The 18,830-nt window shown below is 40.6% G+C and overlaps 2 protein-coding genes across 2 annotated transcripts in view; both read right to left on the bottom strand.

Annotated features, from left to right (window-relative positions):
- LOC108112171 (protein muscleblind) overlaps positions 1 to 3,369 on the bottom strand; it is a 177,755-nt gene extending 174,386 nt beyond the window's left edge. Inside the window, exon 1 of the mRNA XM_017221951.2 lies at positions 3,349 to 3,369. The gene's annotated coding sequence lies outside the window, so the exon portion shown is untranslated. The remainder of the gene's footprint in view (positions 1 to 3,348) is intronic.
- Positions 3,370 to 14,878: 11,509 nt separating this feature from the next.
- Positions 14,879 to 16,673, bottom strand: LOC108112097 (importin-13). The gene has a single exon (XM_017221846.1). It carries the CDS (start codon positions 16,619 to 16,621, stop codon positions 14,879 to 14,881), a length of 1,743 nt encoding a protein of 580 aa, XP_017077335.1. The 5' UTR covers positions 16,622 to 16,673.
- Positions 16,674 to 18,830: the final 2,157 nt, after the last annotated feature.

Here is an 18,830-nt window from a genome sequence, read left to right on the forward strand (position 1 = left end):
GTCGCCATCCTTGCTGACTCAAGGGTTCTTTAAAACAAATCGAAAAGATTTTATATATTTTTTTTGTTGATTTTTATAACATTTATTCCTTATTAACTTGTCCTGGAATAATACTTTAAACTAAAAATAATACATAAAAAATTCTGTTTAGATTTTTCCAATAACTTTTAAACTAAATAAAAATATCTCTGCTTTCCCCTAACATATTTCCAACCTTGCTGTAGAAATATCTTACATAACTTATAAATAAAATTAATACTTCTTCACAGCCTTGACTCCTCTTGCAAGCTTTCTGGCAAAAACTAAAGAATGAGAAAAGAAAAAGCCGGAGGCCTGTGACTCACAAGGCGACCGAGCGTAAGAAAGTCATCAGGATGGCTGCTGCAATTGCTGCTGCGAGTTGTGGCAAGGACTCATACTGGATGCACCGGCAAAGTTGAAGGACATGCGATGGCAGTGACTAACGCTGATTGAAGTATGATGCGAAAAGTTCAGCGGGAAAAATCACAGTAGAAGGGGTAGGAAAAAGAGGGCAAAGTTTTCCCAGCCAAATGAAGCGGTCGAGTCGGAGTCCGAGTTTTTCGCCTGATCGATGTGAGTGTCGTTTTTTGGGCCGTCGCCATTATTAGCCAACGGTTTTTACATCAACCATGTTTTTTGCGTTTTTTTCTCTTTTTTTTTGTAATTTTTTGGCAACGAAACTTGGTCCTGGCCAGAGAGAACCCGTTAACAGTTAAGTGGATAAGCCAATTTATGAGTTTCGAATTTAACTTTGTCACTTTGGCCGGTGCCCCAGCTCTTTGCCTTTTTTCGCTGTGGCCGCCGTCGTCACTTGGCACATTTAAGTGGATTTGTTTTGCTTTATTGGTTTCGTACCCATTCCCAGTCCCAATCCCATTCCATTTGGTTTGTTTCCGAGTTTTGCTGTGGCCTCTCTGGTCTGGTCTCGTTGTCTGGCCATGGTGCTGACGTTTTTGGGCTACAACTTTTTAATTTTTATATATTTTTACAACTTTTTCAGCGGCCCGAAACGCGGCTGTTCTGTTTTTCCTGCCAGAAGATTTGACTTCATTTTTTCCTCTCTCTAGGATTGCTGAGCTTGTTTTTGGGTTTCCCTTACACTGGCTAAAGTTTTTGTTTGTTTTTCGGTCATTTTATGATTTTTTATCTGAAATTATCAAAAAATCTTTCACTTTCTTTATATATTTTTGTTTCTTAAAACTCAAGTTAAGCTACGCCATTTCCTTTAACCATTTTTACAGACCATATAAATTTTATTTTAAGTGTTATTACCCACCAGCTCAACCCAATATTTATTGCATATTTAGAGGCGGATTTGCAAATGATTAAAAAAAACTGCCAACTGCTAACTTTTAGCACTCTCAGCCTTTACTCGGCGACTTTGGCCAATTAGGATTACGGCGAGCTTGTTTGAAATGCCAGCGATTAGCGAAGGGAAAAAAGCTTTTTGGCCAACTTTTGGCCTTCAAGTGGCTGTCAGTTTTTATATTTTTTTATTGCCCTTAGCGGAGTACCATGGACTATGGTTCCAGGTCACGCACTCCACTACCACAATTGGCCACAAATCTAAGCCAGAAATCGTAAGACTGGGGACCAAGAAGTCCTGCAGCTGCCGCTGCCGCTGCTGCTGATGATAATGATGAGGATACTGTACTAAAGGTCCCGTCTCCTGTTGATCGTCTGGGTCTGATTTGCATATTTGCCAATTTACAACAAAGAACTGCAACGTGGGCTGCTTACATATGCGACACGGGATTCCAAGGGCCGTCGACCCCTCTGGATTTTAACAGACTGCAGCCTGCGGTCAGCTCTTCGTATTCATAATCATCGGTTAGTTAGAGGAGGGGGGGCAAAAGACTATTCCGGATAGACAGAGGGCCAGGCTCTTTTTTTTTTATACCCGCTTGCGGTTTCCGTTTCCGTTTCGGTTTTTGTGAGCCGCCGCTGCAGCTCCCCGTTTTGGGGCATGCCTTCAATTTCTATTACTTTTGCTGACGAATTTCGCTTTGAGTTCGCTTTGTTGGCTACGCTTTATTACTTTTCCGACAGCCACAGAAAGAGACGGCGAAGATTCGGTCATTAGCTATGCATGTCGCGTCTCAATGCGAAATTTACCCTTACGGAGAAGGGTAGTTATGAAGTTGAAAGATTGAAAATTCTAACTAAAAAACCTAGAACTGCAAAGTCAAATAGGAAATTATTTTTAAGCTTTAAAAAAATATATTTTATTAATTCCAAAAAAAAGATTGAATGATTTCCAGATTTCATTTCAGTGCATTCAAAATTCGTTTTCAGAAAATATCCCACATTTGCTCGTTTCACTCTTCACCCAATTTTCATTGCATTTTCTAACCATTGCGGCTGCCAGAGAGTTTCCTTTGGCTGTCCTTTTGGGTCCTCCGCTTGGCTTTAATAAGAAATGCCGTCTCAAGGAAATGGGCAGACACCTGCCTCCCTGGTGCTCAATGCATTTCTGGAAAGGAATGCAGTCAGAAACAGAGGACCGAGGACCGAGGACCAACGAGCCAGGATCAAGGAGATGTGATAAAAATTAACGACTCCCCAAGGGGGTGGCCAGGTGAGATGATGGCTGGCAAGAGGGTGCCAGTCAGCGAAAGTCTGTTTTTAAATTTTTAAACATTTAATTCCGGAGCTGAGGAATTTTATTTGATTTAAATATGCATTTTCTTACACGAGAAGGTTGAGTAAGAAGCAAGCCACCACCAAGCAACCTCTTTTTTGCCCTGGCAAATTGAATCCGCATTCGAGAAACTATTTGTGGAAAGAACACAGCGAAGGGCAAAAGACAAAAATAACTACATAAATTATTTATGCAATATCTGAGAATGTGTACCCCGTGCCAAGGAGAACGAAAAGAAGGAACTTGTTTTCCTTGTTGCCATTTTTATTTGCGCTCTAAATGCTGCAACATTTTGTTTACGGCCACCAAGGAGCAGAATTCTCGTTGTTGGCTGAACAAATGCTAATTTGCTGCAGATACGAGTGAGTGTGGCAACATCAGCATTTTTGGGGCAGAAGAAAGGTCATCAAATAATCATATTTGATTTATATGGAATGCAGGAATCGGTGGCTCAATATGAAAGTTGTAAGAAATGATGAAAGATTTTTATCAATAACTTTTATTTTGGAATAAAGAAGCGAGTTAATGAGCACTGTATAAAACTTGTGTTAAACATAGAACTGAACTTCGCTTAAATGCAACTTCTCGTATAATCCCCTCTAAGTATAGTTCAAGCACGTTTCGGTTTTATAATATTTTCTCTCCCCATCTTAGAGCAAAAAGTGTATTATTGTTCCCAGACTTACCCTAGGCCATTGAGAACTTCAGCTTATCACATTTTATTCATATTATTTTCCTGAATTGAGGGATTCAAATATATTTTATAGTTTGCGCTCTAAAACTGCATTACCAAAGCTTTCTCCAGCGAGCTTTTCCATATAAAACTCAAGCTTTCGACAGCTGCCTTTCTTGATGATGCAGCTGCAGCTTTGCGCCTTTTTTGGTTTTAATATATAAACAAATTAAATTTAATAATATTATTTAAAAAAAAGTATATTTTTTTTTGTAATTTTTTTACTTTTTCTGAGATTTCTAAACCTCCAAGGAAAATGATGTTTAGCCACTTGACTTCACTTCACCTTGCACAGCCCACATAAGTAGGCAACGAATTAGGGGCCTTGTAAGTTAAAGAGATTTTCACATACACAGTTTACTCTTCGTGGTTGGAAAAAAAAAGGTCTGGGGATAACCAAAATTTAGCAGCTGCCACAACAATAATAAAGGACAACAAAAGCGGAATTATGCCACAGGACAAGCAGCTGTTTTGCAACTGAGAGCAGGAACGCGAAAGAGAATGCGAGTCCTGCGAAAGGAGAGAGAGAAACGAGCGAGCTTTTTGGAAACTTCGGTTTTCGCTGCAGTTGCAAAGGGCTATGAGGCCCTTGGAGGTATATTAAGTTCTTATGCAGTTCAGTTTTTGCGATACGTTAACTTTGTTATATTTTAAAATGTAAAAGTTAGTTTGATAATTCAAATGCTAAATAAATTAAGGATTATTAATCTTAATACCTTAAAGCATTGATTTTGTTGAATTTATTTATTATCTTGTTGATTTTTGTTACACTGGGTATCTGGTATTCTCCACCCTCCTCTACTTTCGCACTTTTGTTTATTTGGTTTGGCACTTTGCGGCCTTTGCTTTTTTAATTTAAATGTTAATCCGCTTGCATGTGCATGCAATGGCACTCAACCTTCCATCTCCTCTTTTTGCCCAACGAACTGGCATATTTCTCATAATTCCTGTGGCTCAAACTCGCCTCCCTTCGAACATATTTGCATTCGCATGTGTGGCAGCAGACTGACGCCAAAAACTTAAATGGTTGAAATTGTTAAAGTGACCTGCCTTCCCCCTCGCGACCCCAGCACCAGATCCACTTTATCCAGATATCCCATACCACCACGACTCGATCTCACTTAAGTTTTTATATCCCGTACTCACACACACTCCCACACGTCGCTTTATTGTGTATTTGTCTTGACTGCCGCAAATAAAGACGGTCTAAATGCAAGACGTCGCAGCAATGGAATTGGAATGGGTATGAGTTTTTGGTATGGGTATGGGTAAGGGAATGAGAATGAGCACGGGCTAAAGGAGAGAATTCATTAAAAATTAATCCAACGAGTGCGAGGTATATTTGGACCCATTTTACCATTTCCATTCTCCATTCTCCATTTCCCTCCGCTCGATTCTTCCTTGTTCCTGCTGTCTGCTATTCAATTACGTATGCCACGGCAGCCATGAAAATGACCTGCAGCGCCGTCGCTTGCCATCCCCTTCCCCTCGAGCGTAGTAAATTCTAACAGCACTTGGGGTTCACCTTTGGCCATCACCCCCCATCGCCCCGCTCACCTGGCCCGACCAAAAAAACCACCATCCACCACCCAGCAAGCCCACCCCCCTCACAGCTCGTTGGCTGCCTGGCTGCTCGGTTGGTTGGCAGTTTTATGTGTTTTGTCTTCGCATGCCGCATAAACGGAATTATTTACAATTTATTTTTACCTGAGCTAAGACCCAAGCTGCAGAGGGAGAAATATATAAATGTATTTAAAGGAAATCAAATTGTAAATATTTTTAAAAATATATTTTAGGTAGCAATCTTCATTAAACTATCAACAAGAAGCTTAAGAATCTGAGGTGTTATAGTTCTTCTCCTATTCTTCTTAAGTATTGAAAAGTTAGTTTTTGTTTCAGTGTAGAAAAAACCCAAGACGAAGATGAAGCAGGAACGAAGAAAAACCAAAGGAAGAGGGTAAACTAGAGAAGGAGAGTGTGGAAGCGGCAAGTGCTGGCATTTGGTTGCCGCTTGTTTGTTTTTGTGCTATTCAAAATGTCTTCATTGCCGGACAGAAGATGCCAAAGGAGCTGACCGAAGAGCCAAAAGGACGAGGCAGCAGCAGGACTCCGCTTGATTGCCTTTAATTTGAAGATGAAAAGTGCAGAACTGGAATTTTTAAGGCCAAAGTACATTTTTAATTTAAGCCAATAAGTCGTAAGGAGAAAATTTCAAGTTGTAAACATAAAATATAAGAATTGGAATCCACAGCGGTTATATTTTTAATATATGCAAATCAATCTGAATTTATTAGACTATTGTGGTAGGAAAATCAAATAAACTTGAGAATCAATGGTTATATTTGCTATTTCTACCACGAATTGCCTTGTCTTCCACGACTTTTGCAGACTTCCGCTTCATTTTGATGCCTTTTACAGTTTCCCATTGGGAGTTCAATCCTAACCAAAGTACTTGTCCCAGGATCATAATACCAGATAGCAAGGCACTTGGTATGGCGATTTCCGCAGAGTCCAGGGCATATCCCTCAGAAGTTGTATGTCCGAATTCTCCATCATCACCCCATGGAAAAGGTCCCACAGTAAAATTGCTTCCATCGGCCATTATAAATCTGTCTTTCTATAATCAAAAAAAAGAATTTGATGGCTCAAAATAATGGTATTTTCTCAAGCAACTTGCATATATGTAAGTATTTCTAATATAAATTTCTGGCTCCTTGATCTTGCTGACAAAAACTGTAATTTTAGTTTCAAGGCTTGCTTGAAGGATTGTCACTAGCCAAACTGAATACCAAACATCGAAATTACTAAATTTATTCGCTGCCAATTAATTTAAATTTAGTCAATGATCAATTTAAATTGATTACCTAACCAATTTAAATATAACAACCAAGGCTGGCATTTATCTAATATAGAGAAAATCGTTTATGACTCCTCCCAGAGCGGTGCTTGCCACAAGTGTTGCGTGTTTAATTGAATGGCATCTAATGCCAATGCAAATCGAATTGCAATCGAGAGATCCACACACACAACGCTCTCCTGGCTGGCAGTTTAAGCCAAATGCCAAGAAGTCACTCTGCATAAATTAGTGGTGGCTTAAATGCAGAAAGCCAGAGTGCACCTAAACAGATATTAACGCCAAGGATGGCAAAGGATGCACCACTTGAGCACTCAGTGCCGTTCTCGTTCTCATAGCCATCGTCATCCTCCTCATCATTATCATCAACATCATCGTGCGGCACTCATAAGCATAAGTATAAGCATGAGCGATGATAAATCATTAGGGGCAACGTGTTGCGGCCAACTTGACTTGACAGCCACTGCAGCATTCAACCCAATGGAGGTGCTGCTGGTGGGTGGTTTTTGGGGGAGTGAGTGGGCGCTCAACTGGTGATGCTGATGACGAGAGTCACTGTCGCCGGGAATCTGATCTGAGTCATTTTTGTCGTCCTTTCACTTAAACTTTGTTATTACAGTAAGAAGAAGTTTCATTTTAAAATATTTTGAGGAAGAAAAACAATATATGGTATTTTATCTTCTTAAATTTATTTGCTTTTAACACAAAAAATGATATAAAATCTAAGATGTAAGGTAAGTAAAACCTTTAACTTTAACATAGTTAGTTTACTTTAGAGTTAAGCTAACCATCACTGGCATCACTTGTGGCTGGCAAAAACTTCGTAATTATGAAATTCAGCTGCATTCGGTCGTAAGAAGACCCCTTCCTCTTCATCTCGGGCGATAATTATTAATGCGCACCTCAAGTTGGCAAATAATGATATAGTGCTCGATAGATACTCAACGCATTTGTGTGTGGCAAATTTATGGGCTATACGTGTGGCATAAACAATTGGGTAGTCATTCTGCCTCCCATCTACCGCCTTCTGTCGAACTCAACCCTTTCGGACATCTGAGGTTGATGGGTCTACCGTTATTCAAGGGGTTTTCAGGGCCCAAATGCATTTTAAGCGGGCCTTTTTCCGCTTGACTTTTCCGACCGCAATGCGACGCTCGTTGCAGAAATGCAAATAAGCTAGAAATACTTTTCGCTTTCAAAACATTTGCATATATTGTACTTATCATAGAAATGCAAAAAAAAAAAGAGATTAGGTTACGTATACGCAATGGTGGTTTAGGTAGTCTGCTGGTATTATTGATTTAAGCTTAAGTTTCCTCTATAAATATATTATAGGCAAGGGAAAGTGATTATTATAAGTTAGGGAAATCAAATATTAAAGCTTAGAGCTTATATTAAAGGCAGCTATTCAGAGTTGCCTTGCCTTTGCGTATTCCAAAAAATGTTAATAATATTCTCTAATAGCATGGCTTATAAAAATCAATTTACTCTTTAGAACTCAAAGAACTAATGCCTTGAAATGTTTTTTCCATCATTAAGCTCCGCTGTAATTAATCAGCGAACAAATGCAAATTACTTTTCCGACTTGACGTTGCAGTATTTGTTCCTGTTCTTGTTATGGCCCGTCGTTGTTCCTGGCCCATTCAATTGGTCGTGAGTCGTGCTGCTAACTGTGTTAACCGGAAACGGAAATGTAGCTTGCATAACAAATGAATTTCGCTGAGGGGCGGCCTTCTACTTCTACAGCTCCTTTTGACAAGTCACCAAGGCCCCATTGCCATTGTTCTGGCAACCCCCAAGTTGTTCCCATTCTGCAAGTTTCTTTTGGCATAAATTGCTTTTCCACATATTGCTTGTTGGCTTGAGAAGAGGGAGCTATGTGTACAGAGAGCCTTTATCGAAAGACAACTGGCGGTGACAGGCCTCATTTCGGTTCTAGACTCAAGACACAGCTAGAGATTCCCTACGGCATTGAATCGCAGGAATCGTGGGGTAAAAACCATAAACAAAATACACAGAACTGGTGCCTTGCAATGAGAATTGCATTTCGTCCGGGGCTAAAATTTATGAACATCATTGCCATGCGTCAAATAAATGTCAAAAAGTACGCCAAAAGTGCGGCCATTAATGCAAAAGATCCGTGAGACCAGCAAAATTCCGCTGCTGGCCCTCTTGGGCCGTAATAAAAAATTTCGCAAAAATTTTCGCCTTATTTTTTGTGTAATTTTTTTCCTCCGCTTGCACAGCGACGCTTCTGTTTTTTTGGTTTGGCATGTTAAACACAATTTTTTAATGAATTTTCACGCCAGTCGAGTGTAAAATGCCAGGACGTTGGCGGTGGGGCTCTGACTACTTTTTAAAATGCCATAAAACTAAAAAAAAAACACAAAAATATATATATATATATATTCCCTCGACGGCAGACAAAGTGAAAAAATTGTTTTTCGAAAGTTTGTTGCTGATATTTCCCGATTGTGGTTGTTGTTGTTGTTGTTGCTGACCATCATTTTTCTGAATGCCTGCGCCTGTCTGCCCAAATGTCTCTCTTTCTCCCTCTATTTGGACAGCCCGTCCCTTTCTGCGGCTTTCAGTGATGTTTTGTGTGAATTTACCAAGACAAGGCAATGGTGGTCGGAATGTCCTTACAGGCTAAGTGATTCGATTGGCTAGATCAATCAGTTTGGTTTTGCTGGGAGGTTAAGTAAAGAAGTTGGTTAAAGGGTTAAGGGAATATTAAGAGAAGGAAATAAATACATTTTTAGATTGAGTTTTATGGAATGTTTTTTACTTTCAGTGCATATTCTTCCTACTAGAACTTGTTAAGTAAAACTGTCAGTTCTATATATTGAAAGTTGCTAAGTTTACTTAGAAATCTTGAACCTACCCTTTTAACCTTTAATCTCTTATCTCTTTATCTCTTATCTTTCAGTCATTAAATCATAACTTTCCTTTCCCAAAGAGCATTTAGCATTTCCCATTGATAACCTCCAGATATCCATCTTCCACTCACTTCTTGTTTTTTATTTTGTTCGCTTCTTTTTTTCTGGTTTTCATTTCGATGCTTCAAGCGCAAGCGACAGATGATAATAAAAAATTTTATTACACACAAGCTCATCCATTTGACTTAATGGCGGTCGGAATGTTGCAGGCTTTTAATGTGCGTCATCATGAGGGGGGGGCGGGCTAGGCAGTAGGTTGGGGGATTCCCCCGTCTAGGTATTCCACGGCTTCTGTTTGAGCTGTTGATTGTTTAATAATTTTTATTTTTGCCTTTGCTGTGATCTCTTCTCAAGTGGAAGTGCATGTAATTTCATTTGCAATTTGCATTTAATTTTTTGTTTCGGTTTGTTTTTTTTTTCCATTTCGCAGGAGAGATTTGTTGGCCGCAGTGATTGCAGCTGTTGGGGCAACGAATAAAATAATTTGCAATACATATATCCTGAATATATACACACAGGCAGTCCGCCCGCCCAGCTGACACTCAATAAATCAGCGAAATGTGCGAGCAAAATAATAATTAATGCGAGGGGGAGGCGAGAGGAGGGTTGTGCGGAAAATGATGCATGAAAATTTGTGAAAAATTACACAATTTCCGCACATCCCAATTATAATTGCCAGCGAACCGAAATGAGCATTGCACTCTTAGTATGCAGCACATGTAGAAAATGAGTTAAGTGTTAGCCAACCGAGCAGCGGAAGTAGACAACACTTGGCTTAATTTCTATGCTCAACCGTCTGTCTCTCTGTCTGTCTGTCAGTTTTTCCGCTTTTCCTTCTTGGCTTTCCCTTGCTCCCTGCTCCCTGCTCCCTGCTCCCTGCTCCCTAGTCCACATATCCCAAGTCTTCATTGGCCGGCGCTCATCATCATTTGGCACAGCCGCATGTTCAATATGATTCGTGACATGTTAGGGAATTAGTGGTGGAGTTTCTCCTTTCCCCCACAACAAACCAATCCACCATCCACCACCCATTGGGTGGGTTCTCCCATCCGAAGAACACCCGGTAGCAGTGGTCCAAGTTGGGTTTGCTGGCCACGTGCGCCACATGTTTGTCATGCCAAGTGGCGCCAAGCGGCCTCATTAATGTGAGTTGCTTTAAGTTTTATTTATTTATTATTGGACTTTTTCCGGGTTGCTCTGCTTTTCCCTTTTTCCGCAACCCCCTCTGACTCGCTGGCTTGATTCCCTGTTGTTTTTCCACGGATTTGTGCTAGCTAATTGCTTTTTGTTTGGCCCCAGAAACGAAACTAAAAAGGAATTTTTGGATCGGTGGATAAAGTGTGGAAATAATTATTGGCCCTGCAAGTTTTAGGTAACTTAAAGAAATAACTTTGGGAAGAAATTAAAGATAAAAAAGACATCTTAAAAATTAAAATATTTCCCCATTTTGACTTCCAAGGCATTGCTGTAATTGCCTGAAATTCCCCATCATAAGCAACAAATTTCTCGATATCGAGTATCCGACGTGTGGTCGTCGTTAACAACGCCTTGAGTTTCCCCAAAAGAAACAACTATTGGCAGTGATGCGGCATGCAAACTAGTTGTTCTTGTTTACAGTTTGCATTTAACAGTATTGCGGCATGAAGTTTGAGGCGTGTCTGGTTACTACACGAATCCCTGGTCTCTTATCATGTTAGTTGGGGCTTTATTGCCCCGGAATAGTGACTCAAGAAGTATTTGGTTACATGCCCCGGCAACCGGGTGTCACCTCTCTGCAGTTTCCCACACGCACACTCCTCAGCTCTTCGTCTAATTTGTAAAATTATTCGCACGTACTTTCTTATTAGTTTGTTTTGCCTTGTAAATTTTCGTTGCCCCGAAAAGCGAAACTTTTGCGGAAGAAGAAACCAGAGAAGATCGTTCCGGTTTCAGGGTTTCTTTAGGTACTTTTTGGGTATTTATTTAAGTTTCATTTAAAATGTTATTTTAGTATTTTTTCTATGTTTTATAAACATAGAACTTGTTACAATTTGCCATCAGAAATTGCCCTTAAATTCCCTTAAATCTTTTTGTAAATTTAAGTTTTGCCCCAGAAATACTATTTGGTTTTACTATCGACAATGAAATGCAAAAAACTATAGCCCTCGGCTATTTTGGAGTTTATTTATTTGTCAGGGACCAGCCGCCAACCCACTCAATCAAGTGAAACCGTTCAAAAAACGCTCGACCGAAAAACAAGAGAGTTGGAAAAACCTTCAGACAACAGAAAATTTCCATTTATCAAGCGGTATAACAGCGACATTTGATCAAGATATTAGCAAATGTTCAATTTATTTAGAAAAACCGCTGCGGCACATGGCCCAAAAAAAAAAAGAGGAAAAACAAGTGTAGCAGTGTGTGTGTGTGTGTGTGGGGAACACGGTAAAGGGAAAACCTAAACCGAAACCGAAAAATGCAAATCGAGCTGGGGGAATTAGTGACAGCCGAGCGGAAAGACCGACTCCACTTTCAGTTCCAGCTTTGCCCTCAGAGCTTTACCAGTGTGACATTTGCAATTGACAGTCGCATCGAGTTGAGTTTTCAGTTGAGGTTTTTCCGAGGGACCAGGGCAAAAAGAAAGTCAACTGCAGCCTTTACTACCATTCCTTCTGGCTCTGCGACAATTTAAAACTGCGAAAGTTTTAAATGTTCACCTCGCTCCTTTTTATTTTTAAGTCTTTCCTTTCGCTTGGGGCTTTTTCCTTGCGGCAAAATGTCAAACTGCGGCCAAAGTTCGCGTGCAAAATGGCGTCCCAAGTGGGCGTGGCTGTGGCAAAGGGGCGACGGTTGGCAGGCGGCTAACACGTGTGCAGTTTTCCAAAATATTTCTTTAAATTTGCCCATTTTCTGCGATTAATTTAGCCAGAGACGGCAGTTTTTCAAGCCAGTTAAGATACCTTTCGCGGCACAGTGGTAAGAAAAGGCTTCTTTGAAGATAATTTGGATTGCAATTAAACGGATTTGCATTTAAGAATTTCTTTTTTAATAAGCTGAAATGTTAAATATTAAAAACTTCCAAACGTAAACCAATTTGATTTCTAAAATTGTGACTCCCTACATGATTCACCTCTCGTCCATATACATCTGTTCATTAACAGCGCAAACACAGTGACATTTTGCCAGGTGAGAGGGACGTGGCACTTACTTTTAATTAGCAAACAAAACGAAAACGAAATCGTAAATGAAATGCCGCCGAAACCGCCCAAAAGTATGCAAAACTTTTGTTATTGTCGCCAAATAAATTTCGCCAATGCGACGGGCATGGGCGTTAAGGGGTTGCAGGTGCTGGGTGTGGGCGTGGCTGGTCCAACAAATACGCAAACGAGGGGGGAAACAACAACAAGCGGCTAACAAAAAGTTCCACCGACAGCAAAATTATGTGGCGTCAAATGCGGCGCGTCGCCTGAGGGAAAACCGCCTGCAACTGGATCCTTGGGGGCAATACAGGAGGTGTGGGCGTGGCCAGGTGGCTTTTCCACCCTCCGGTGCGGTTGCCGTCGGGCTGAAATTTATGCTGCTGTGCGAAATTTTACGCGACAGGTGGAAAAATAAAAGCAGCAGCAGCAGCAGCAGCAGCGGCAGCGGCAAAAACTGCAGCAAAAAAGTTGCATGCAAATTTCTAAATGGAGAAGGAAGTGCTCCAAGTCTGTCAGAATATCCTTGGAACTCCTTCTCAACCTGCTTCAACTTTTCCTCCCCATCACCACAGCTAAAAGAAATCCACTTAAATATTTAAAAGGACGAGGCAAAAAGGTCCCCGCGGACGAGGGCAATACAGCAGCAAAGTTCCTTCAGCTGTCCGGGTATCCTGGTATCCTTCTTTAACACTTGATTAGCGGCGCTTCTCTACTTGCCAAGTGGGTGGTATGGCTCTGGCTAGGATGGGGGTTTCCATGTTAACACTTGCCCACAACAACTGTCCTCATTAGAGAGAAGGGTTCCCAGCTCGTGACTGGCAACGTAAATCATCAATTAAAACAAATTTTCCATTTGGGGGCAATGTTTGAAATTAATTTTTAAAATGAAATGTTTTTGTAAATTATGAGGGTCACTTGAAGGGGGTCCAGAGTGAGATGAGTTGGTGGGAGAGGGGTGTTTTCAAAGGGTGTTGGAAAAGAGCTTGGGGGATCTTTTAATTTGCTCATAAAGGGAAAAGTGAGCTTTGAATATTGCAAATGAAAATCAATTTACGATTGCTTGATGCTTACTTTTTACAACAAGTTTCCACTAAGAGAAAATCATCTTTTGGAAAATGTAATTACTTCCTTTTCCAACTGCCAACCAACACTTAAAAATCTAAATAAAGCCTCGATAATAGTCCCAAAATGCGATCAATTTTGCAAACTTGGCCAGTTGCACAAACCGCAATATTGCAAGTGGTAATTGCAACTCAGTGCCAACCTCTGATAACCTTAGACCTGCTGCTTGAGTTTTCTTTCTCCTCTTTTTTTGTCATGTTAGCTTCCAGGAAAACGTTTACCCAAACCTACCCCAATAAGTGGGGGGGCATATAAATTACAGGAATAAAAACTGAAATTGCTGCAAAAACAGAAACACACTTAAAACACACACACATCGCCTTACGTACATACAAAAGCAAAGCAAAAACGGAATATTTATGAACGCACCACGCGACGAGGGAAAGCGAAAATGCGCCAAACGAAATTGTGGGAAACAGGGGGGGAGGAACTGGAAATGGAAATGGAAATGGAACCAAGACCAACGAACCAAGTCCGAAGTCCTGTGTCTACCCTCTCTCCTCTACTAAAAACTACATACATACACACACACATATATATTTCTATATAAATTTTTCCTTCTGCCGGGCAATGTTTGCTGGCAGATAAAGCAAATGGCAAAAGTGTTTTCCATGCGCGATCGATAAACACGGCGCCAGCAAGGCGGGACAAATTTTCATAGTTCAAGTGGCGCCTAGGAAAACCCACCGAACCCGCTGGCAAAATGTGAAATGTGGCCAAAGGCAGGCCAGGCCAGGCAGCAGGCGGCAGGCGGTAGTAAAAATTCAGTTCCAAGTGAGAGAGAGAAATAAATGCGATAAAAATTATTGCGGAAGTGCGCAGGCGAAGGAGCAACAGGAATGAGGTTGACGCATATTCCATGTCCTTTTTGGCCCACTCTTTTGCACCTCATCATCAGCTGGATCCTTTTGTGATTCGTTGTTGAATCATCGCCAAGGACGAAAACGAGAATTGATATCACGTGTCAGTCCAACGTCAAAGTCACTCAGTCACTTCCAAGACAGCAAAAGACCAAGGACTGCCACCCAAGTTGGTGGGCATTAAAAGCCAACGGCTAAATGAGCCGCGACTCCTTTGGATCTGATTTTATTTTTACGATTTAGGCGTGTGTTGGCCTTTAGCCGTTGCCAAATTAGTTACCAAAATTAACTTGTCTATTTGCGTGGATTGCCATTTTATGGTTTTCGACAAGAAAGGCGATTTGGCCTCTTTGCTGTTGTCATAAGACGATTAGGACTTTCGAGAGATTGGTAATAAAGATGAGTCATACGGAAAATTGTCGAAGGATAATATATTTCTCCTTGTATTCCCTGATTTGATAGGTAGGTTTATAGCATATTTAAACTGGCAATTAGAAATTTATTTAAACTTTAATAACAGTAAACGTTTCTTTCACAAATTCTGAATCACATTAATGCGGTTGGCCAGTTCATGGTTAGGGCACATCCTCCACTCTATCTTACTTAAAAGACTTCTAGCTTTTGGGATATCTGATTCCGGTAGTTGTCTGAGTACATTGCATATGAAGACTAAAAGCTGATAACGGTCGGTCTCTTCCAAATGGAACTCATCTACCATAGAAGCCAAAACTATTAGAAAACTCCAATGGGGCAATAGAAGTTCTAAGCGGCAATTGACGGCCGCCAAAAGGGGCCTTTCCTGCCGTAGTTCGTTGAGAAGAAAACTCCAAATAATATCAAGATCTACAGTTTTCGGTATTGAGATCAACTCAAGAACTTGCTGGCGTATAAAAGTCTGTTTCCGGTTCTTTATGGAATCCAAAATCTTCACAATTATATGCGTCTGGCTCTCCTTGAAATTTTTGATGAAATGTTGCAGAAAGAAAACAGCAACTTCCACCTCCGCCCAGGGGCTCATCTCATTTCGAACTACATTAAAAAGCTTATCCATGGTATTAATATCCACTAAATGGCAGATATCACCCAGAAATTCAGCTATGGGTTCTCGAAAACGATGCATATCCAAGGGTCCTGGTGGTACGATGGACTCATAGCTCTCTGGCAAAAGCAGTCGAGGGAAAAGATGGCCTAAAAGTTTCATAAAATACGGCTGATAAATGGTTTTCTGAGGATCTTTCTTGTTTTCTGACAGCAGAGACCACATTTCTAGGGACGTTTCAATCACTTTTAATGGACAATGTTCGGCTATAAGAAGCAATAGACTGATCGTTAATTTTCGTTCTTCGATTTTCGTAGGATCAGTTCGGGTCAATTTGAAGAAGGTTCTGAAAAGATTCACGAATATGTCACAATAGTTTTGCATAAGCTGGAGATTGCTAGTGGATCGTATTAAGGCCGGTTCCAGGGAAATTACCAACTTGGCTAGCTTGGAGTCTAGACAATCGCTGACCAAAGACTGTTTCAACATGGCCACTATGCATTCCGTAGCCTCCAAATGTCCTTCGACCTGGGGAGTAACTAGAATTATATTGATCCGTTGGTAGAGCTTCCGTTCCAGCATATCATCGGGTGAAACCAAACCAAACTTTATCCAGGATCCGCATACTTCCAGACATTTTGGTAGACAGACAAGACTCGGTAAATCCTGCCGCTCTAGTAATTCTTCCAGGACATTTAATACATAGTTTGACTGAAATCGTAGTTCATGTTTCATATACTCCAAAGCCGTTTCATTTACCGCGAGATTCAAGGGCCGAGTCTCTTCGGGAAGGACCTTTAGGACCTCCAAAAGTGCCATCACATGTTCGGGCCATCCGGATAGTTCTCGAACAAATTTTCTCAGTTCAGGGTTCCAACTACCACTCATAAGACCCAAAACCGACAGGCATACTGCCAATTGTACAACTAATGGCTTGCCATCCGGCATCATGGCTGCATTTTTCAGAAGATCGATCAATAAATCCCTTAACGAGATCAGCTCGGCCGTTCTCAGCTCTTCAAAGTCCAGCTTAATCTTCTTGGCTATACAAATGGCGGAGAAGGTCAGGACCTTCATGTCGGGATAGGGTCGGCTGTAGAGTATTTCCGTAACTATATTCCAAGCATTAAGCGATTTCTGAAAGGAGTCCAAGTACTCTTCGGCTGGCTGAATGATTCCCTTGCTGAGCATATCTAACGCTTCGATGACCTTTTCCTTAGTGTAAGTTATGCTCATTTTGTTCGAAAGAAAGAAAAGATAATCCAAACAAATTAAATGATATTTGTGAAAGAATATTAAACTTTTCTATAAAGTTACTTAGCTTACAAAGTATACAAAAAAGGTATGCAAAGATGGAGGGAAATTGACAAAAATCAAAGGGAAAACTAGAGGTGGTGATATATAGATTAGCTTTTCAAGGGAGTATAAACAAAATACATAAAATTAAATACTTTTACATAACAAAATACTTAAGACCAATATATCCGTACAAAATATATACACATTAAAAGTTTTTCCTTCAAAGACAGCAACTCTACTGCCCTAACCTTGATCCTGCGCGGCAATCAATTTCCCCATTGCTCTTCCAATAAATGCATTGCGTTGAGACAATAAAACTCTATGAAAACTAAACAAACAAGGGACTCGAACCCATTGTACATATAGATATGTGTCCAGATTGCCGCAACTAACGTTTGCCCAGCACAAATATTTACCCTGTCGTCTCGATTCGCCGTTCAGGACGCCGCCTCTCATCACGCACAAACGCACAAATTACAAGGGGCAGGGTATGGGTATGGGTATGGGCTATGGGATGGGTGCAAATTGGTGGGCGGAGAGGTGGAAAACTGCCTTGACCAGCGCGAACAATAAGCAATAAAATTATATGCCATATTATACATATACACTCGCCTAGCAATCCACTCACACTCGCGGCAATATAATTTTGAAATCAGTTAAGTGTTGGCTTTGTTCCTGCGGACATTCAAAGGCAGTTAGGCACAGAAAGAAAATGTTGGGAAAACTATAATAAATTTGATAAATATACATTCAATATCTAGAGCTGTTTTAATACAAAAAGTGATAGGTGTTTGTTAAAAGCTCTCAAAACTTTATGACAAACAGACCAAACAGATTTCCTTTTCTACGTTGGGCAAAAATCAGTTTGTATATCAGTTTGTTAAAATTTTTTTCACATTTATTAAACTTATAATTTCTAAGAAATATAATTGATTTTTCCTGTGCACCCAAATCCCTTAGACCAAACCCTCCAAGTCCAACTTCTCGTCCACCCCTCGCTGTAAGGGTCTGCGGGTCTGTCGTTTATTGTCGCGCCGTGCTGTTCGAGGAGTACATTAAATGCGCATCATAAATTTCATTACATTATTATGGCGTTGTTTGCGACAACAAGCGAGTGCCGTTAGCCGGATTCGAGTACTTTATTGGATCGCCTCCGCTGCACCATCGTCAAATCGCATAAATAAAACTATCCGATTCTATTGTCTATCCATCTGCCAGCGGACTCTTGGCTTTATTAATGCACTAATTATGGGGCGTGGGGGCTACGCCCACAGCGAATGCATTTTGTCAACATAATTTATGAGGTCGGGTCGAGACCCTCTTCTTTTTTTGTTTTTGCTTTCCCGAAACAAAATTTTCTCCAAGGACCAAAAGCGAGACAAGCACACACACACACGCCTTTATTTTGGCAGGGCAAACAAGAATGGGCAGGGTCAAATAACCGAATTGCGTAGGAAAATTATTATGCCTTGCCAAAATTTAAACAAAGGAGCGGCTGTCCTCGTTGTCTGGGAAATTGATTGCTTGGCACTCGCCAGCGACAAATGACAGTGAACTTATGTCGATGGAACGTAATACAAACTAACTGGGTCGCTGGGGGAGAGTAAACTTGTTTATGATATTATGATAGTATCAGGATCTAGACTAGACTAGCACAACCTCTAGGCTTATCTACCAAATAATCAAAAGAAAGAAAACAGCAATGTCCTTCAAAACAACTACAGGAAGAAAAACACTTTCACTACAACCTGAAAACCAGCAGAGTTTGGGTAAAAAATATTGAAAAAATGTTCTACAAACTAGAGCAGAAAACTTAATTTGCAGGCAAACATTGTTACGCTGCAATGCCATCGAGAGCGTCAGACAACCGCAAGAAAAAGCCAATCAAGCTTACAAGCTGACCAGGCTAACATGACACAGGACCCATAACCAAAACCATAGCCCCCTGCCATCTGATATTTTCCTGTTCAGAAAGTAAAGGCGAAAGTAATTTGCAAGCCACTTTGCAGTGCCACAAAACGGGGGCACTAAAAAAAAGAAGAACGAAAGGAGAGCTGTTGAAATAATTGAAAAATTTGCACTACATAGAAAATCGAATTATGAAGAAAGTGACGATGTCGCTGGCAGGAAATATCAATTAGCAGAA

Source organism: Drosophila eugracilis, unplaced genomic scaffold (assembly GCF_018153835.1).
Source record: "Drosophila eugracilis isolate 14026-0451.02 unplaced genomic scaffold, ASM1815383v1 contig_90, whole genome shotgun sequence".
Lineage (NCBI taxonomy): Eukaryota > Metazoa > Arthropoda > Insecta > Diptera > Drosophilidae > Drosophila > Drosophila eugracilis.